The 22,873-nt window shown below is 46.2% G+C and overlaps 1 protein-coding gene across 1 annotated transcript; it reads right to left on the minus strand.

The window, feature by feature from the left end:
• Nucleotides 1–17,539: 17,539 nt before the first annotated feature.
• LOC141026640 (DNA repair protein UVH3-like) lies at nt 17,540–17,905 on the minus strand. The gene has a single exon (XM_073503478.1). The coding sequence runs from the start codon at nt 17,903–17,905 to the stop codon at nt 17,540–17,542; it is 366 nt and encodes a 121-aa protein (XP_073359579.1).
• Nucleotides 17,906–22,873: the final 4,968 nt, after the last annotated feature.

Consider the following 22,873-nt stretch of genomic DNA (forward strand, 5'->3'; position numbering starts at 1 on the left):
CATAGCACAACATCAATCCGGGTTGATTCAACACAAGCGTTCTACCAAACTTGTGCCCTCAAAATTGCCGGCATAGTCATGCCCATGATCAGGAAACAGGATCATCATGCAATACTTGAGCTAGTATTAGAGGCAAGACTAGGAATATGTTTTACCGTTTATTATACCACACGTGCATATGAGTTCCCTCCGAGCCTCGTGGATATTGTAGACTCGAGAATCATTGCAGTTATAGCATGGATCATAAACATTCATTACAAACTTGGAGATACAAAATAACTGTTATTACTGCCTCTAGGGCATATCTCCTACAGATATTTCCATCAACTCTATATTGATATATAGATTCTGGAGAATCAAATAATCGAAAGTCTACAATTGTCGACATACATTTCTCAACTAGATTGCAAAACCTTTCACATGATTCAGGTCCAAAGACCATGGCCATGGCAAAGTGCGAACAACACTCGGACTGAACTCAAGCAAAGAGTATAATCTAGATAGAAATGATCTTGCTCAATAATGGGAAGGTATTCATAAGCAATACCTACACCAGTTTTCTTCTAGAAACAGAATTGAGAACAACGAGGTGGTGAAACAAAGAGCAAGTATTGTAGCACAAGGGTTCACGCAGATACCCAACTATTCTCCAGAGGTGGAATCTCTTTCCGATAACTTATATCATTGGCAGTTCAAAATCATCTATCTCTGCGGTTGATAGACGTAGTGATCACATGTCCATGTGGATCACTAGATTCAGACATATATGATTGATTTCCGATGGAATCTCAATTCTGAATCAAAATACAAAATGCAACATACATTGTGTAAAATCGGTAAGCCACCATACGGCTTATTGTTGTCGGTACATATGGTACAACCGACGTAGTGAGATCCTTGTACACAAGGATTACTCCTACAATGATGATTATCCATGTGTTGTGTGTCTGCAATGACGACACATGTAATCATCTAAGTGACGGACTTCAAAATGAAGGATTTGGGTAAACCAAAATACCGCTCGTTACTACAACTTGAGCACCTTCATTCATACATTATGGTATACTATGTTGTCTATATCCAAAATATATTGGAGAATTTCATTGTGGACAAATCTTATCTATCCATAACTCTCATGGTAGTTCATTCTTTAGACGTAGAGAAAGATCTATTAGACCGAGAGATGATGGAAATGAGATATTGGGACTCAACGTTCCATAATGCCATTGGATCCACCAAACACAATTGGTTGGTACTCAAGAATATCTTTCGATATCTCCAAGGCATGAAACATCTTGTCCTGGTTTTTCAGTTTCGGAGAAATCTGAACACCAATATCATTGGATACATCGATCAGATCCCCACTATCAGATCGTAGACAAGTTTAGTGTTCCTACTAGGTGTGTTAGCCCTCTCATGAAGAGTCTTCAAATCAGACCTCATGGCTACATTCACCAACCATTATCTCAACGATAATGTGTCTTGTGTTGCCCGGATGCAAACAGGTTACATAATAAGCAATATCACTATATTGCATATCTTGCAAGTCAAATCATGCGACTGATTTGTTCAGCGGGTCTCTACCAACTTCTATGTTTCGGTATGTGACGGCTTCGAATTTTTGCAAGAATCAGGGGGAGTATCTTCCTGAATTGTTCCTGTTCAATGCATCATATTATACTCTTTTTCCCTTCATGAAGGTTTTTAATGAGGTAATATCAACATGAGATCATATGTCATACTTTCTGTTTTCCCCACCGGGGTTTTTAGGAAAGTATATACGACATATTTATTGTCCTCTAAACTCTATGGGTTTTCTCGTATTGAGTTAAAAGAGACAATAACCATTATATGTTGCATCATTTTCTCCTTATTTTTCCCACTGGGTTTGAAGGAGTTTTAGCAACATATGGAACACCTATCTCCTCATATTTTTCCCACAGGGTTTTTGGAGGAGCTTCTCAAGATGATGATACTTACACTAACAAGCATGGATTAGGGGGAGTGTTAGGATTTAATTAATCCTATTAATCCCTGCTTTTCTAACCGAGGCGGTTGCCTCACATCCCTTCGGTCGCACCCCTTCAGGGGCTATATATATGTGTAATCCCATCATCAATGAGAACAAGAGTTTACTTTTACTTCTCGGTCTCCCGTCTCTCTTGTTTTATTTCAACAGAAGTAACACTAATTCTCATATCTTGAACCAGTGTGCTGCCGTGACCCATCACTAAGGTCAAACATTATTCCCCATCGCCACCGCCACACTGTTGTTTTGCCCCTGCTACTGAATCGAGGCCGAGTGACATGCACACAGTGGTGCACTGCGGTCATGAGGCAAGGCAACCCAAATTTTCTCTTAATTAATTTGCTCTATCTCATAATCCCTCGCCTTCAGTAGGTTGTATAGCTTCTTGTACTCTACAATATGATAGCACATGACATGAGAATTAATGATAGCACATAGTGACATGAGAATTAGTGGTACTGCATGTCTCCTTCAGGAAGCTTGTTTTCTAGCATGTCATCAAAACACCTAAACAACAATTATCATTAATAATTGTTATTTCCTTGTAATCAAACAACAAAGGAGCTGCTCGATCAAGTATTTTCCAAGCCAATTCAACCAACAATGTTGAATGGTTTTGCACTACTGAAATTGGTCATGACCATCTTCAATCAGAAGGAGCACGTCTCAAAATTAATTAAAGAAAACTTGCACAAGCATTAGTAGTTTAGTACTATGATCTAGGGGCTATTGATCTTAAAAACAAGTGTAACCAAATTCAAGGCATGAAAAGCTGAACCAAACATCTCCACTCCATTGCCAAGTACAAACAGGCTGTCTATGTACGAATCTCATCTCTCCCTCCTGAAAAAATGTTCAAATCGTGGTACTGGTAGCACAAAAAATGCATGTTCGATCACACTAAGCCTATGAGTGACTCTACTGATTGCTAGCAACCACTGACGATATTACCCTAACAAAATCTCTCCCCAGCAATCCGTTTAACTTGCATAGAGAAGAACCGCCTTTCAAATGACGTGCTCAAACTAATACATAATTCAGTTTGCATGCATTTACTAAGATCGAAGTGTCTAACGCATGCACATTCTCACTGCGCTGCTTATAGAGAAGCTAAATACATAATTTATTATCCAGACTAATTTGTTGCGATCAGTGAGGTTAATAGTCCCCAAATCTGGCTGAAGCCAGCATCATGGATATATCTAGATTGTGTAAACACTTACTGCCGGGAAAAAAATGTAAACACCTCTGCTCCTCCTCGACATCTGTCGCCGTCTCCACTACCATGTCATTGGGTCGTGGTCAGTGTGGCGGAGGACGAACTCGATCTAAGCCATTAAAAATGTATGATACAAAAACAAAGTACTCCATCCGTTTGCCTAAACTGGATCTGTATGAAAATTCTTGTAGTTCTTAAGTATTTCACAAATCTCGGCAGCAAGTAACCATCAATGTTGAGACTCCTTCAATATCTGCACCATCTCTGTTCATAAGTAATTGAAATATAAAATTAAATTCAATATAATAAAAACGGAGTGACCTTTTTTTTAGAAAAGGAGGAGGACCCCCGGCCTCTGCATCTGGGCGACGATGCATACGGCCACTTTATTAAATATTCTCACAAAACCTTACAAGGTCATTTGAAAACATTATAACTGGGCACCCTAGGAGCTCCCTCACGCTATCAGCCTTTGAAGCCGTCCGATTTCACATTATGGTTGTCCCTGGCCGTTGGATGCACAGTTTTTTTTTGAACGCTCCCGTCCCCGCAGCTTCTTGAGGGCAGCTACTCCCGTAACATTTTCTGACCAACGTGGTTAATTGGGCCACAGCCCACCTGCGGCTGAAGCGAGGGAGAATTCTGCGAGGAGAAAGGTCGGTCCAAAAAGCATCAAACCGATTAGTCGTGGGCGATTGGTGTGCTCGCTAACCCTAACCAAGGCCAACGGCGATGGCGGCGGCGAGCCGAAACGTCATCGGAGTTCGAGCCCGTGCTGCTACTGCTATTCGCTAAAGGGGTCCATCACCAAGGGATCTAGAGGAGCCATCGTGTGTGCGCATCCATCCAATCCCAATTTGAGGCGCACAGAGGAGCGGCCGGCCGTGTGCCAGATGCGAGGCGCTGGATTGTATCGACCGGAGGTGAGGAGCAGCCGGATCGAGTGGAGTAGCGGGAGCAAACCCTAGCACGGCGGCCGACGCTGGGCAGGAGCGGCGGCGCCTCTCCGCGACCTTCACCTCCAGCCGCGGAGCCAACCAGACATCCCAGCTCGCCTTGCAGTCGCGCCTTGCAGTCCGAGAAGAAAAGGGGTGTGGCGGCGGCAAGGACGAGAAGGTTGGCAAGGAGAAGAAGAAGGCGCCCCCTCTCTCCGTGGTCACCGCCGTGCTCAAGATCGATATGCCTCGTGGCTTATGTTCCAGCGACTGCTTAAGGAGGAGAAGGGCAGAACGCCACATACAGGTAAATGCTTTCTTGGTGTCTCTTTCAATGTATTGTTGCTTAGCGGATTCTATCGTTCTCTGTGGTCACAGTGCGCAGTCTGGTCTTCCTGGCGTCATGGAGTCTGAGAGAGAGGAAGGAGTACATGGCGATCGTGATGTGCACTGCACACAACGGATCCTGGTCAGTATACCCGTCCATACATCTTGCTATTTAATTTAGATGCATGCTTTGGATTTTTTGTTTTTTCAGAAAATATAATTATGAGATACCGCTGAATAATGAATACAGAGGCTCTTCGTAAGATAGAAGATGATGTTCTTCATATGTCGCCTTCATGCTTTCCTGAAAAGCATAACATATATAACTGACATCACCATATATAGGCTGGTGTATTATTGTGATCTCTGCGTCGTACCTATGTGCATCTCTTTTTTAGCTAATCCTTGTGTTGCAGGCCTCAACGTGGTTCAATTCAATAAAAAGAATGTGCCCTATAGCATATTTTCAATGCGACGGAACAACATCCGAGAGGGTCAAGCACTGGACCATAGGTGTCTATACGAGTCTGCAGATTATGTTACCCTTCTATATACCTCCATGGAGCGAAATTTATCATCATGGTTCATAAAAATAGGTTTGATCTGTGCTAATGGAGTTACTGCTATGAGTAGTCTCTTGAGAGCTAAGTGTACAGACTTTGAGACAGGTTTTTTTGCGAAAATGTTGCCTTCTGAAGGAGGTGCTCACAGATTCATTCCTTATTTCAGAAAAGTTATCATCTTGCTATGATCATGCTTTTAGTCGTTCTGCTTTAGCAGGGATGCATGTTTCCATTTTTGCAAGAAAGGTTATTTCGTTGCTCATGTCGTGTATGTGGTTGGGCTTTTTCAAGCAATAGGAAACACACATTTCGGTAGGGAACTGCAGCAGTGATGTCCATCAGGCTATTGTTACACCCAGCAAAATAGGATAGGGATGCTAAGTTGCTGATTTTCTGTCAGGTAAAACAATTGTTCATGCAAATGCATGTTCAGCTCTATTTTTTTGCTGCAATGTTGAATTCTCTTTTAATTCGGTGTTCTCCTTGCGGACGTTATTTTCCGTGGACCGTCTCAGCTTTGGATAAACTTCTATTATGTTCTCTGAGGAATACTTAATAGCCCTGCCACGCGACTTCTCATGTGCTATTCATTTGTCGTTATTATTATCGTAGTCTGTATGTACGAACCCAGTTTGTTGTTTGGTTTAAATATAAGACAACATGGTTTCCATACATTTTAAATTACAGAACATGTTACGCTTCTGGGCTACAATATCTAGGTAAAATGTGTATCCATTGTGACAACGATTTCTGTGAATTTGCCATCTTTGTCTGGACTACTCTGTCATGCTAACAAAATGCGGGAAGAGTAATGCTGCCTATGATCAGCAGGCATGCCCGCCTGAATTGGGCGCCATGTTTCCTTGCAATAAAGGACTTTCTGATACACTTGAAAAGTAGCTTATAAAATCAAAACAAGAGTTTGCTAATTGATTTATAAAGGACTTTGTGTGTTTAGAGTTTGACATTGATAGACAATGGTGGAATGACCACGATCACTCTACTTTGTTGCTTCATCTTGCAATACCAATAATGATATGCCAAATTATTAGCATTATGATTTGGAATAAATAATTTGAGGTACCATTTATTTCTTCTTACGTTAGTATTTGGAATAAACATTCCCTTGATTCTTAAGGTATTTAGATGAATAGTTGTTCAAATAGTATGGTCCTTACATTTCTAGAATTATCTTTTCCTTGCATTATATTTTAGAATAAGTAGATCTTGCATTTTTTTGCTAAATGGATCCTTATGCTCGTCTTATTTAGAACATCTACAGCAGTTCGTCATGAGCATATGGCATTGTGTACATATTTGTCACAATATTTCCCTTTATGGTGCATCTTTAATTTAGTTCAGTTTAGTCGTCACTCGTCACATATGTTCATCTTCTTGTTCATCAGATTTGATGAGAGACTGCTGCTGTTGCTGCGACCATAAGTGCAAGTGATTTATGTGCATGCACTGCACCAACTAAAGCTAACATTGATTTTGTAGCTTCTTCCAAGGTAAGATTAATGTGCGCTCATCTTTGCATAGTTTTTATATACTCCCTCTCTCTCAGTTTACAGGGCATGCGCGTACCCTAGGTCTTCAATTTTGACCAACGTAATACAAGTCATATATTACAAAAAATATACCACTATAAACTTCAGATGTTCTATTTTTAAACGGTATAATTTTTGTGTTATATAGTTTATATTAGAGTGATAAAATTGACAACCTAGGTATACGCGCAGGACTTGTAAACTGAAACGGAGGGAGTAGTTATAAGTTTGTAATGTACATGACCAAGTGGGGCCAAATAGTATTTGTTGTGTCTTGGACTGTTATTTATTAAAAAAACACTTGTATTGATCTGAACAAAAATGTCACATGTGCATTTAGGTTCCGTATATGTAGTACTTTCACTGATATTTTTTCCTATACAAATATAAAGGGCGCAAGCATTGGGAGTATCAAATGCACCAAGGGTTGAGGAGCTCATCCATCCAGTGAGAGCATTGCAGCTTTCCACATGCCGTTGATTAATCCATCTGCTTTAGTTATATCAGATAATCCATCCTTCAATTGTATTGCCGATGTCACTTACACATATGTAACTAAGAGCAAATAGGACTTTGCAAGGATGTCACACTATAATTATTTTGATGTGTTTTATGGAGAAGCTTTGTAAAGATTACTAGTATAGTGATCAGTTTCATGGAATGTCATTTGCTTCCACTTTCCTTGCACGGTCACCTCTACACATTCATGGTCATGAAATGCCCATGTTGTAGATTTATGATCCAATTTATGAGATGCTAGAAAAAACTTGGTAGACATGGAACTAAGAGGGTGGTCAATATGACCCGGAAAATATACAAGATGATAGCTATATAAAATAATAAATATTAGTGTGGATTAAGAAGTTCTTTTCCTGAAAATAAGAATTAGTTCTTCCATGTCTATCTATTTGTAAAATTACTATCACTTTATTGAAAAAATAGACCGGCGCGGCAACGCGCGCCATTCATGATCTAGTACAACAGTAAGATTAAAGCCACCGTCTATGCAACAGATGTCGCTACTCCTATCCAATTGATGAAGGGGCGGAAATAGTCTGGGCCTAATACCAAACAGACATCGCAGCCAAACCTAAACATCTAAGACCTGAGGTCCCAAACAGGACGCCTGCCGGGTATGTGTTGGGCAACGTAGTAATTTAAAAAAAATTCCTACGCACACGCAAGATCATGGTGATGCATAGCAACGAGAGGGAGAGTGTGTCCACGTACCCTCGTAGACCGAAATCGAAAGCGTTAGCACAACGCGGTTGATGTAGTCGTACGTCTTCACGATCCGACCGATCAAGTACCGAACGTACGGCACCTCCGAGTTCTACACACGTTCAGCTCGATGACGTCCCTCGAACTCCGATCCAGCCGAGTGTTGAGGGAGAGTTTCGTCAGCACAACGGCGTGGTGACGATGTTGACGTTCTACCGACGCAAGGCTTCGCCTAAGCACAGCTACAGTATTATCGAGGTGGAATATGGTGGAGGGGGGCACCGCACACGGCTAAAAGATCAAATCAATTTTGTGTCCAGAGGTGCCCCCCTGCCCCCGTATATAAAGGAGCCAGGGGAGGGGGTGGCCGGCCAGGAGGAGGAGGCGCCAGGGAGTAGGACTCCCCCCTTTCCTAGTTGGAATAGGATTCGGGGAGGTGGGAAAGAGTGGAGGAAGGGGGCCGGCCCCCTTGCCCCAAACCAATTCGGTTTGGGCCATGGGGGGGCGCACCCCTTGCTGCCCTCTCTTCCCACTAAGGTCCACTATGGCCCATAAGCCTCCCGGGGGGTTCGGGGGGTTCCGGTAACCTCCCGGTACTCCTGTAAAATCCCGATTTCACCCGGAACACTTCCGATATCCAAACATAGGCTTCTGATATATCAATCTTCATATCTCGACCATTTCGAGACTCCTCGTCATGTCCGTGATCACATCCGGGACTCCAAACAACCTTCGGTACATCAAACTCATAAACTCATAATATAACCGTCATCGAAACGTTAAGCGTGCGGACCCTACGGGTTCGAGAACTATGTAGACATGACCGAGACACCTCTCCGGTCAATAACCAATAGCGGAACCTGGATGCTCATATTGGCTCCCACATATTCTACGAAGATCTTTATCGGTCAAACCGCATAACAACATACGTTGTTCCCTTTGTCAACAATATGTTACTTGCCCGAGATTCGATCGTCGGTATCTCAATACCTAGTTCAATCTCGTTACCGGCAAGTCTCTTTACTTGTTCCATAATACATCATCCCGCAACTAACTCATTAGTTGCAATGCTTGCAAGGCTTATAGTGATGTGCATTACCGAGAGGGCCCAGAGATACCTCTCCGACAATCGGAGTGACAAATCCTAATCTCGAAATACGCCAACCCAACAAGTACCTTTGGAGACACCTATAGAGCACCTTTATAATCACCCTTTTACGTTGTGACGTTTGGTGGCACACAAGTGTTCCTCCGGTAAACGGGAGTTGCATAATCTCATAGTCATAGGAACATGTATAAGTCATGAAGAAAGCAATAGCAGAATACTAAACGATCATGCGCTAAGCTATCGGAATGGGTCAAGTCAATCACATCATTCTCCTAATGATATGATCCCGTTAATCAAATGACAACACATGTCTATGGCTAGGAAACATAACCATCTTTGATCAACGAGCTAGTCAAGTAGAGGCATACTAGTGACACTCTGTTTGTCTATGTATTCACACAAGTATTATGTTTCCGGTTAATACAATTCTAGCATGAATAATAAACATTTATCATGATATAAGGAAATAAATAATAACTTTATTACTGCCTCTAGGGCATATTTCCTTCAGTCTCCCACTTGCACTAGAGTCAATAATCTAGATTACACAGTAATGATTCTAACACCCTTGGAGCCTTGGTGCTGATCATGTTTTGCTCGTGGAAGAGGCTTAGTCAATGGGTCTGCAATATTCAGATCCGTATGTATCTTGCAAATTTCTATGTCTCCCACCTGGACTTGATCCCTGATGGAGTTGAAGAGTCTCTTGATGTGTTTGGTCCTCTTGTGAAATCTGGATTCCTTTGCCAAGGCAATTGCACCAGTATTGTCACAAAAGATTTTCATTGGACCCAATGCACTAGGTATGACACCTAGATCGGATATGAACTCCTTCATCCAGACTCCTTCATTTTCTGCTTCCGAAGCAGCTATGTACTCCGCTTCACACGTAGATCCTGCCACGATGCTTTGTCTAGAACTTGTCCAACTGACAGCTCCACCGTTCAATATAAACACGTATCCGGTTTGCGATTTAGAATCGTCCGGATCAGTGTCAAAGCTTGCATCGACGTAACCGCTTACGACGAGCTCTTTGTCACCTCCATAAACGAGAAACATATCCTTAGTCCTTTTCAGGTATTTCAGGATGTTCTTGACCGCTGTCCAGTGATCCACTCCTGGATTACTTTGGTACCTCCTTGCTAAACTAATAGCAAGGCACACATCAGGTCTGGTACACAGCATTGCATACATGATAGAGCCTATGGCTGAAGCATAGGGAACATCTTTCATCTTCTCTCTATCTTCTGCAGTGGTCGGGCATTGAGTCTTACTCAACTTCACACCCTGCAACACAGGCAAGAACCCTTTCTTCGTCTGATCCATTTTGAACTTCTTCAAAACTTTGTCAAGGTATGTGCTTTGTGAAAGTCCAATTAAGCGTCTTGATCTATCTCTATAGATCTTGATGCCCAATATATAAGCAGCTTCTCCGAGGTTTTTCTTTGAAAAACTCTTGTTCAAATATCCCTTTATGTTATCCAGAAATTCTATATCATTTCCGATCAACAATATGTCATCCACATATAATATCAGAAATGCTACAGCGCTCCCACTCACTTTCTTGTAAATACAGGCTTCTCCAAAAGTCTGTATAAATCCATATGTTTTGATCACACTATCAAAACGTTTATTCCAACTCCGAGAGGCTTGCACCAGTCCATAAATGGATCGCTGGAGCTTGCACACTTTGTTAGCTCCCTTTGGATCGATAAAACCTTCTGGTTGCATCATATAAAACTCTTCTCCAGAAATCCATTCAGGAATGTAGTTTTTACATCCATTTGCCAAATTTCATAATCATAAAATGCGGCAATTGCTAACATGATTTGGACAGACTTAAGCATCGCTACGGGTGAGAAAGTCTCATCGTAGTCAATCCCTTGAACTTGTCAAAAACCTTTCGCAACAAGTCGAGCTTTGTAAACAGTAACATTACCGTCAGCGTCAGTCTTCTTCTTGAAGATCCATTTATTCTCAATTGCTTGCCGATCATCGGGCAAGTCAACCAAAGTCCACACTTTGTTCTCATACATGGATCCCATCTCAGATTTCATGGCCTCAAGCCATTTTGCGGAATCTAGGCTCACCATCGCTTCTTCATAGTTCGTAGGTTCGTCATGTTCTAGTAACATAACTTCCAGAACGGGATTACCGTACCACTCTGGTGCGGATCTTGCTCTGGTTGATCTACGAGGTTCAGTAGTTACTTGATCTGAAGTTTCATGATCATCATCATTAACTTCCTCACTAATTGGTGTAGGAGTCACAGGAACAGATTTCTGTGATGAACTACTCTCCAACAAGGGAGTAGATACAGTTATCTCATCAAGTTCTACTTTCCTCCCACTCACTTCTTTCGAGAGAAACTCCTTCTCTAGAAAGGATCCAAATTTAGCAACAAAAGTCTTGCCTTCGGATCTATGATAGAAGGTGTACCCAACAGTCTCTTTTGGGTATCCTATGAAGACACATTTCTCCGATTTGGGTTCGAGCTTATCAGGTTGAAGCTTTTTCACATAAGCATCGCAGCCCCAAACTTTAAGAAACGACAACTTTGGTTTCTTGCCAAACCACAGTTCATAAGGCGTCGTCTCAACATATTTAGATGGTGCCCTATTTAACGTGAATGCAGCAGTCTCTAGAGCATAACCCCAAAACGTTAGCGGTAAATCAGTAAGAGACATCATAGATCGCACCATATCTAGTAAAGTACGATTACGACGTTCGGACACACCATTACGCTGTGGTGTTCCGGGTGGCGTGAGTTGTGAAACTATTCCGCATTGTTTCAAATGAAGACCAAACTCGTAACTCAAATATTCTCCTCCACGATCAGATCGTAGAAACTTTATTTTCTTGTTACGATGATTTTCCACTTCACTCTGAAATTCTTTGAACTTTTCAAATATTTCAGACTTATGTTTCATTAAGTAGATATACCCATATCTGCTCAAATCATCTGTGAAGGTGAGAAAATAACGATACCCGCCGCGAGCCTCAATATTCATTGGACCACATACATCAGTATGTATGATTTCCAACAAATCAGTTGCTCGCTCCATAGTTCCGGAGAACGGCGTTTTAGTCATCTTGCCCATGAGGCACGGTTCGCAAGTACCAAGTGATTCATAATCAAGAAGTTCCAAAATTCCATCAGTATGGAGTTTCTTCATGCGCTTTACACCGATATGACCTAAACGGCAGTGCCACAAATAAGTCGCATTATCATTATCAACTCTGCATCTTTTGGTTTCAATATTATGAATATGTGTATCACTACTATCGAGATTCAACAAAAATAGACGTTCTTCAAGGGTGCATGACCATAAAAGATATTACTCATATAAATAGAACAACCATTATTCTCTGATTTAAATGAATAACCGTCTCGCATCAAACAAGATCCAGATATAATGTCCATGCTCAACGCTGGCACCAAATAACAATTATTTAGGTCTAAAACTAATCCCGAAGGTAGATGTAGAGGTAGCGTGCCGACTGCGATCACATCGACTTTGGAACCATTTCCCACGCACATCGTCACCTCGTCCTTAGCCAATCTTCGCTTAATCTGTAGCCCCTGTTTCGAGTTGCAAATATTAGCAACAGAACCAGTATCAAATACCCAGGTGCTACTGCGAGTACTAGTAAGGTACACATCAATAACATGTATATCATATATACCTTTGTTCACCTTGCCATCCTTCTTATCCGCCAAATACTTGGGGCAGTTCCGCTTCCAGTGACCAGTCTGCTTGCAGTAGAAGCACTCAGTCTCAGGCTTAGGTCCAGACTTGGGTTTCTTCTCCTGAGCAGCAACTTGCTTGCCGTTCTTCTTGAAGTTCCCCTTTCTCTTCCCTTTGCCCTTTTTCTTGAAACTGGTGGTATTGTTAACCATCAACACTTGATGCTCCTTTTTTATTTCTACCTCCGCAGCCTTTAGCATCGCGAAGAGCTCGGGAATAGTCTTTTCCATCCCTTGCATATTATAGTTCATCACGAAGCTCTTGTAGCTTGGTGGCAGTGATTGAAGAATTCTGTCAATGACGCTATCATCCGGAAGATTAACTCCCAGCTGAATCAAGTGATTATTATACCCAGACATTTTGAGTATATGCTCACTGACAGAACTATTCTCCTCCATCTTGTAGCTATAGAACTTATTGGAGACTTCATATCTCTCAATCCGGGCATTTGCTTGAAATATTACCTTCAACTCCTGAAACATCTCATATGCTCCATGACGTTCAAAACGTCGTTGAAGACCCGGTTCTAAGCCGTAAAGCATGGCACACTGAACTATCGAGTAGTCATCAGCTTTGCTCTGCCAGACGTGCATAACATCTGGTGTTGCTCCTGCAGCAGGCCTGGCGCCCAGCGGTGCTTCCAGGACATAATTCTTCTGTGCAGCAATGAGGATAATCCTCAAGTTATGGACCTAGTCCGTGTAATTGCTACCATCATCTTTCAACTTTGCTTTCTCAAGGAATGCATTAAAATTTAACGGAACAACAGCACGGGCCATCTATCTACAACAACATAGACAAGCAAGATACTATCAGGTACTAAGTTCATGATAAATTTAAGTTCAATTTAATCATATTACTTAAGAACTCCCACTTAGATAGACATCTCTCTAATCCTCTAAGTGATCACGTGATCCAAATCAACCAAACCATGTCCGATCATCACGTGAGACGGAGTAGTTTCAATGGTGAACATCACTATGTTGATCATATCTACTATATGATTCACGCTCGACCTTTCGGTCTTAGTGTTCCGAGGCCATATCTGTTATATGCTAGGCTCGTCAAGTTTAACCTGAGTATTCCGCGTGCGCAACTGTTTTGCACCCGTTGTATTTGAACGTAGAGCCTATCACACCCGATCATCACGTGGTGTCTCAGCACGAAGAACTTTCGCAACGGTGCATACTCAGGGAGAACACTTTTCACTTGATAATTTAGTGAGAGATCATCTTATAATGCTACCGTCGTTCTAAGCAGAATAAGATGCATAAAAGATAAACATCACATGCAATCAATATAAGTGATATGATATGGCCATCATCATCTTGTGCTTGTGATCTCCATCTTCGAAGCACCGTCATGATCACCATCGTCATCGGCGCGACACCTTGATCTCCATCGTAGCATCGTTGCACCGTCATGATCACCATCGTCACCGGCGCGACACCTTGATCTCCATCGTAGCATCGTTGTCGTCTCGCCAAACTTATGCTTTCACGACTATCGCTACCGCTTAGTGATAAAATAAAGCATTACATCGTGATTTCATTGCATACAATAAAGCGACAACCATATGGCTCCTGCCAGTTGCCAATAACTCGGTTACAAAACATGATCATCTCATACAATAAAATATAGCATCATGCCTTGACCATATCACATCACAACATGCCCTGCAAAAACAAGTTAGACGTCCTCTACTTTGTTGTTGCAAGTTTTACGTGGCTGCTACGGGCTTAGCAAGAACCGTTCTTACCTACGCATCAAAACCACAACGATAGTTTGTCAAGTTGGTGCTGTTTTAACCTTCGCAAGGACCGGGCATAGCCACACTCGATTCAACTAAAGTGAGAGAGACAGAGACCCGCCAGTCACCTTTAAGCAACGAGTGCTCGTAGCGGTGAAACCGGTCTCGCGTAAGCGTACGCGTAATGTTGGTCCGGGCCGCTTCATCTCACAATACCGCTGAACCAAAGTATGACATGCTGGTAAGCAGTATGACTTATATCGCCCACAACTCACTTGTGTTCTACTCGTGCATTACATCAACGCATAAAACCAGGCTCTGATACCACTGTTGGGGAACGTAGTAATTTCAAAAATTTCCTACGCACACGCAAAATCATGGTGATGCATAGCAACGAGAGGGAGAGTGTGTCCACGTACCCTCGTAGACCGAAAGCGAAAGCGTTAGCACAACGCGGTTGATGTAGTCGTACGTCTTCACGATCCGACCGATCAAGTACCGAACGTACGGCACCTCCGAGTTCTGCACACGTTCAGCTCGATGACGTCCCTTGAACTCTGATCCAGCCGAGTGTTGAGGGAGAGTTTCGTCAGCACAACGGCGTGGTGACGATGTTGACGTTCTACCGACGCAGGGCTTCGCCTAAGCACCGCTACAGTATTATCGAGGTGGAATATGGTGGAGGGGGGCACCGCACACGGCTAAAAGATCAAATCAATTTTGTGTCCAGAGGTGCCCCCTGCCCCTGTATATAAAGGAGCCAGGGGAGGGGGTGGCCGGCCAGGAGGAGGAGGTGCCAGGAGGAGTCCTACTCCCATTGAGTAGGACTCCCCCCCTTTCCTAGTTGGAATAGGATTCGGGGAGGTGGGAAAGAGTGGAGGAAGGGGGCCGGCCCCCTTGCCCCAAACCAATTCGGTTTGGGCCATGGGGGGTCGCGCCCCTTGCTGCCCTCTCTTCCCACTAAGGCCCACTATGGCCCATAAGCCTCCCGGGGGGTTCCGGTAACCTCCCGGTACTCCGGTAAAACCCCGATTTCACCCGGAACACTTCCGATATCCAAACATAGGCTTCCAATATATCAATCTTCATGTCTAGACCATTTCGAGACTCCTCGTCATGTCCGTGATCACATTCGGGACTCCGAACAACCTTCGGTACATCAAACTCATAAACTCATAATATAACCGTCATCGAAACGTTAAGCGTGCGGACCCTACGGGTTCGAGAACTATGTAGACATGACCGAGACACCTCTCCGGTTAATAACCAATAGCGGAACCTGGATGCTCATATTGGCTCCCACATATTCTACGAATATCTTTATCGGTCAAACCGCATAACAACATACGTTGTTCCCTTTGTCATCGGTATGTTACTTGCCCGAGATTCGATCGTCGGTATCTCAATACCTTGTTCAATCTCGTTACCGGCAAGTCTCTTTACTCGTTCCGTAATACATCATCCCGCAACTAACTCATTAGTTGCAATGCTTGCAAGGCTTATAGTGATGTGCATTACCGAGAGGGCCCAGAGATACCTCTCCGACAATCAGAGTGACAAATCCTAATCTCGAAATACGCCAACCCAACAAGTACCTTTGGAGACACCTGTAGAGCACCTTTATAATCACCCTTTTACGTTGTGATGTTTGGTGGCACACAAAGTGTTCCTCCGGTAAATGGGAGTTGCATAATCTCATAGTCATAGGAACATGTATAAGTCATGAAGAAAGCAATAGCAGAATACTAAACGATCGTGTGCTAAGCTATCAGAATGGGTCAAGTCAATCGCATCATTCTCCTAATGATATGATCCCGTTAATCAAATGACAACACATGTCTATGGCTAGGAAACATAACCATCTTTGATCAACGAGCTAGTCAAGTAGAGGCATACTAGTGACACTCTGTTTGTCTATGTATTCACACAAGTATTATGTTTCCGGTTAATACAATTCTAGCATGAATAATAAACATTTATCATGATATAAGGAAATAAATAATAACTTTATTATTGCCTCTAGGGCATATTTCCTTCAGTATGGGGCACCTACCAGTCCGGCGCACTCCTCAACCAGGACGCGTGCCGGGTATGAGGCCGCCGCAGCCACCTGCCACCAATCCATCTTCAGTGATGTACTGCTGCACCACCTTGCCCGGCCTCTCTGCCATCGACGCCACCACGACGCTTGATAACATCGCCCTCCTGCGCGAGTCCCTCGCCACACATCGGGCGCCGAGTCTCCACTGCGCCACGCCGCCAAGAAACGCCACCATTAATGTGCAGGATGAAACACCGCTCCACCAATTATTCCGTCCACTGGTCCCTCGAGCCCGTGTACACCTCCAAGAATGATGCCACAAGAGGAAAATGACACAATAATGCCGCCGTCATCCGATCAACTGATCCAGGGTTTCCCCCGGAGGTAGCAGATAGTGTCCTGGAACTTCTCAACAGCGATGCCTTCAACAAGGGAACGACACCGAATAGTGCCGCCATCGCCTGCCTCGGCAGCAGCCGCGAGCAGGTCTTCACCCAAATCTGTTCCAATGGCCTCCATCAAGCGTCTTGTGCACGGATCGTCCACCACCGCGGCCACCACGTCGCCTGTCGCGAGTCCACAGCCGCCGACACATCCTCCGCCATCCGGGGCCGCCGCCCCGGGATCCAGCCCTCGCTGGCCACCGGAACGAAGCCACCGAGCCCCATCGAGGGTGGCCAACGGGGGTGGAGAAGCTAGATCCGGCCAAGCCCGGCCAGGATCCGACCTCTCCCACCGCCGCCCCCTGTGCATCCGTCCGAGTCCCACCGGCACCACCACAGCCGCCGCCGCTGGGACGCCGCGCCGCCGTGGGCCGAAGTGGGGGATGCACCTCCGCGGATCTGGGTGCCCGTGCCACCCATGGATCCGAGGGAGAGGGGAGAGGCCCTCCGGCACCGCGTCGCACGCATGGGCTTTGCCCGGCGCCGACTACCTGTGGCGGCAGAGGAGAGGACGAGCGTGGGGAAGGTCGCTGGCGGCGGAGGTTGCCCCCCCCCCCCCCCCCCCCCAGTGTCGCCCGCGATGGGAGCGACGCCATTTTCCTTTTTAGTAGAAGAGGTCATTTCCAATATGATGGGAGATTAGGAGCTTCTCGGCGGTCTTGCGGACCTTGGCCTGCGCGGCGTCGCGGTTCCGGCAGCGGGCGGCGAGGGTGCGCCGCTTAAGGGCCGGTGTGGCGCCGTCGAAGACGAAGACCGGGCGGGCCCGGAGGAAGAGGAGCTTGCAGATGCGGCGAAGGAAGCCGAGGATGTGGGCGTCGCGGACCATGTCGCCCTTGTCGTCCCGCATCGCCCGCATGAACTGCACCATCCAGATGCTGGCGTCGACCGCCAGCCACTTCCCCGCCAGGGTCTCCACCGACACGCGCCGCCCCACCGGGACCAGCAGCCCCCACAGCCCGTGCACGCCCATCCCCCGGCCCCTCCGCGGCGGCGGACGAAGCAGGCGATGGCTCGGCCGCGGTGGTCAGCGGGGCGCCCAGAAGGCCGAAGGGGAAGCTCGAACGAATCGGGGGGTGGAAGTCGGGCCCTCGCCATGAGCGAGCCAAAAAAAACTGAGTGACCTAAAAGTGGATTTTAAAACATTCGAATGGAAATGTCACGAGGATTGCTTTCCCAATCTTCAGAAATTGAAACATGTATCATCATCAAAATTCAGTTACAGAGTTCGGTTTCATATTTCAGGTTCTCCCAGAAGACATGATAACGCAAAGGCTTCAACACTACTAGGAAAAGGCCTACTAATGGCGCACCTAATTTGGCCATTAATGACGCATTAGTGGTGCGCCATTAGTAGCACGCCATTAGTATATTTTACTAATGGCGCACCACCGGTGCGCCATTAGTATCTGGTATACTAATGGCGCACCCCAGATGCGCCATTAGTATATACAACAGTGCGCCATTAGTATGCCTCCCAGGGGGCCATCTATACCCAGGTGCTTTGGCATACTAATGGCGCACAACAACGGGATGCGCCATTAGTAACTTCGGCATACTAATGGCGCACTGTTTAGTGATGCGCCATTAGTATCCTCTGGCATACTAATGGCGCACTATGATGTGATGCGCCATTAGTATGAATATTAGGTTTTTTTTATTTTTTTATTTTCTGTTTTTTGCACAGGTTACAAAATGTATAATTGGACAAAATATAGACAGCACACATCAACAACAGATTCATCGAATACAATAGAAGATTAGTCTCTGAATACAATTCATCATTTTAGTCTCCGAATAAAATTCATCATATTAGTCTCCGAATTGAAAAGATCGAACAAAGATAGAACATTATATTACAAGTCTCGAGACCGCGAGTTTGTCTTCACATTACAAGTCGATATCGATCATCTAAACTGCCATCACATAGAAGAGAGCTGCGGTCATCACGATGAGCATCATCACGATGAAACTCGTCTTCATCCGGTTCCTCCAACGCTCCCTCCCCTCTCCCGCTAGATAGCAGGCGTATCTAGATTCGGCCTCGGCCCTAGTGGCGTACCCTTTGTAACTGTTACCGCTGAATCGGTGAACCTGTCTCCGACACTCCTCCCAGTCGTCGTAGACTCCGGGAACCTTACCCTTGTACACGACATACCACGGCATCGCTATGCAGTAGCCAAACGAAACGTTAGTACCAATTCACAGACAATACATAAGCAATATATAAGTATGCAACAGAACGATCGGAAGAGACAAGCAAGACATTAATAGCATCGATTACATCTAAGTTGAAGGACTCTCGAAACCAAAGAGACATACTACAAGTTCATTAAAGTTTAATTACAACATGAGCCAATCGATGTTTCAGAACTAGACACAGCATCACTGCTTTCGACTCGACTCAAGGGACTGGAGCGTGGATGAAGCCGCCGTCTATCGTGGGAGTCATGAAACAACGGGCGTTGTCAGCCTGCATTTGTAGGATTGTGTCGATGTCACTGTTGGACGGTTGATTTCTGAGGTAGAACTGCCCCGAGGTACGAAGGACATCTTGATGGATGATTTCCGCAAACTCCGACTGGATGCGAAAGAATTCTTGTCTGATGTCCGCGTCCTGGATTGCCGACATGCTCGCGGCCCAATCTTTGAGTCTACTCGGTAGCAGTAGTTGATGATGGTCCCGTACGATCGCCCGCATGTGATGGATGGCGTAGTAGGCACCCTTCTGACCGCCAGGCGGCTGCTTGACGCAGCAGAACGTCGTATTGTGGGAGAACACGTGCTTGCCGTACTTACGAATAGGCCTGGTGAAGGTGCCTCCAGATTTGACGTAGCCGGGGAGAACATCATCAAGAACCTTCTTGACATTTGTGTAGTCTATGTTCGACTGACGGTCCGGGTCGAAATACGTGGCCATGGAATATTTGGGGCTTAGGAGGATGAGCGTGCAATGTGTGTCACTGCAGAAAACACGGAATGTTAAAAGAATAACGATCGAAATCTAAGAATTCATATGTTACGAGGCGGTTGAGGGGAGGACTTACTCGGGAAAGTAAGGCACGAGGAAGTTGTCCTTATCTTGGTTTGCCAGAATGACGCCTTCGAGGTAAGAACTCACGACTTGCCGGTCCCCAGCGCTGCCCAATATCTTGGCACGCATGTAGAAGGGGTCGACTATCACGATGTCCGGGGTCTTGTCGCGAATGATCCGCATCTCCATACTCAGCGAAAATAGCCGAACGAAGGTGTAGTGCAGCGGATGAAGGTTCAACATAGCGTGGATGTCATCAAACCGCAGGACGATCGTACCCCCGATGGAGTTATCCACAAAGCCCTTGCCCTCTGGCACCTTGGCCGCGAAAACCGGGTATGCCACATCCTTCTCTCGGAGACGCCGCTTCTCCAAAGAAAGAACACTGTCATGCAGACTCCGCATAGCACCGGTTGCAGCATCGAGCATATTTCTCGGTAGCATCGGCCTACCCGCCACATGCACCCTCCTCGAGATATCCGCAGTTGAAGGTGGCCCGTCCTGAGCACAGATCGTACTCGGTGCCGGCTGGCCCGCACCCTTTTTAGTCTTTCTTTTGCGTGCCTTCTTCTTGATCTCCTGTAATGGGACCGAGTTCTGCTCACAGACCGCCTTCTTGAGTGTGTTGGGGCTGATCATATTTCGCACCTCGCCTATCTGAGGCTCGGTGAAGTCGGCAGCTGGAGGCGTCTCCTGAGAGCTGAACTGCAGACGACGCCTGTTGCAACTTGGCTTCTCCGCGGTACCAGCTAGATCGCACACGTCTTTTGTTGGGTTGGGTTCTTGAGAAGGAGGCCCCATGAAGTCGCCGCCGTCCCCATGATCGGCAAAGTACTGATCGACGTTGGCAAATGTATCGTCGTCGTCGTCGTTCTGATCTTGTGCCATATGCATGTTTGGATCCAGTGGCATAGGGATGTCCGGCACTGTTGCGGCGGTCTTGCCATGGGGCCGACTTGGCGCCGACACGACTGGCGGTGTTGTCTTTGGGGTGGTGTCCCCCGCCCCCAAACGAATCTGGCTCTTCGGCCAAAGCAGGGGCCAGCTCAGGCAGGCGCTGAGGTTCATCACGTCATCATCGTCGGCCCCGATGGGTCGAATCGGAGGTAACACCTCGTCGCAGCCTGGCAGCACCCGAACCAGTTGAACCCTAAACAAGTTGGGTGGCATCTGGGTACCGTGGAACAAGGGGTTGCCCGGTTGAACGATTTTGCCCTTGGCAACATCGACCAACTCGTTGTTCACGAAGTGCAGGAGAGTGCACGGAACATCGGCGGCGCCCTGCGAAAACATGTAGGGCGTTAGGGATGCCCAGTCAAAGGCAAGGAGATGAAGTCCTCGGCCGAGAGAGGCTTAATTAGTTACCGTGATGATGGCGTCGAGCTCAGCTAATGTCGAGGCACCGCCAACGGCGGGCGTGCAGTTGACGGAGGGGCCGCTTGCTGCAGAGGTGCCGGCCGGCGTACACCCGGGTGCATTAAGCTCCCGTGCCGGCGTCGGAGACACCAATGGCCCCGCCATCGCGTTCTGCGAGTTGCTGGCCGTGAAGCTAGGAATCGGGGGCGGCCCCTGTTGGCCGCCCGCAATCCATGCACTAATCCCCTGGATCAAGGTAGGCACAATGGCGGTGATCGTCGCTCCGAATTGTTGTTGCACTTGCTCTTGGACAATCTCCGGAATCCGCGCCACCTGTGCCCTGAGTTCTTGAACCTCGCGCGCCTGGCTTTCCGAGCTGGTCTTTTTCTCCTTTCGCCCAGCAGTGTTATAGTATGACGACCATTTTGTCGACAAGCCTTTGCCGGCCACACGACCAGCTGACGTCGGCTTACTGAGCTTATCCTTGTTCTTCATTACATTCAACGCCCTATTTAGAGTGGTGTCCCAAGGGTTGCTCTTAGTCGACCCCGCGCTACTGCTTTCAGTCGCCTGCGGAAGGAATGTGAACCATTTAGAAATTTGGCTTCATTAATTAGAATGCAACCATATGGAGCTAATTACGCGGGGGTGTATTCCTTACCAGAACAAGCTCAAGCGCCCTGGTCTTCGGATCCGTGGTAAGCTCCTTTGTTTTCGGGTCCTCCTTGTACCGGGCCCTAACAAAGTTCCTGGTCTGCTTGTCACCGTATTTATCGAAGAGGGGCGGTAGGCCTTGCTCGGCACGGTCCGCCTCCTCCTTGTCCCATATAGGCTCCGCCACTCTGTAACCGCCGGGACCGAGTGTGTGTTCCCCTAAGTTCAGCTCCCGCATTTCTTTCCCCCACTTACTTGATTCGGAGTTTGCGGTGCTTGAGCAATTGATCTTGAAGTCGTTGTAGTCATCTTCGGTGATCGAAGGATTTTTCTCCTTGATCTTCTCATAACTCTCACCTTTCTCGATCATTCTCTTCACATTGCCTTTCCAAGTAGACAGGGCCTTGCTCATCTTCGTGAGGGCAGCATTGTTCACTTTATTCCCTTTGAGGCTTGTGTTTTCAAATTCAGCGGGGAACTTGTATCGTTCGTGCAGCTTTGTGAAGAGGAGGTTGCGCAAATTCCCTCGGTCAGGATGCCTCAGGTTCTCGGTGTTGATCGAGACGGTGCTCCGGAGAATGCACCTGAGCTGAAGCGAGTACCCCTTGACTATTCGTTCGGGCACCGTTGGATTCCCATCGGAGTCCACTTCAGTAACTTCCTCCTTGAGGGTGCGGAGCACGGTCGGGCGTCGGTCCTTCCGTTGCCTCTTCGGTTGGCTGCCATCTGTGCGTGCGCCGCCATCATCAGTGGTGGCATCCTCGGCGGCACCATCAGTGGTGGCATCCTCGGCGGCACCATCAGTGGTGGCATCCTCGGCGGCACCATCAGTGGTGGCATCCTCGGCGGCACCATCAGTGGTGGCATCAGTGGGGTCATCCTCGGCGGTACCATCAA

This window comes from Aegilops tauschii, chromosome 7 (assembly GCF_002575655.3).
Source record: "Aegilops tauschii subsp. strangulata cultivar AL8/78 chromosome 7, Aet v6.0, whole genome shotgun sequence".
NCBI classification, from domain to species: Eukaryota; Viridiplantae; Streptophyta; class Magnoliopsida; order Poales; family Poaceae; genus Aegilops; species Aegilops tauschii.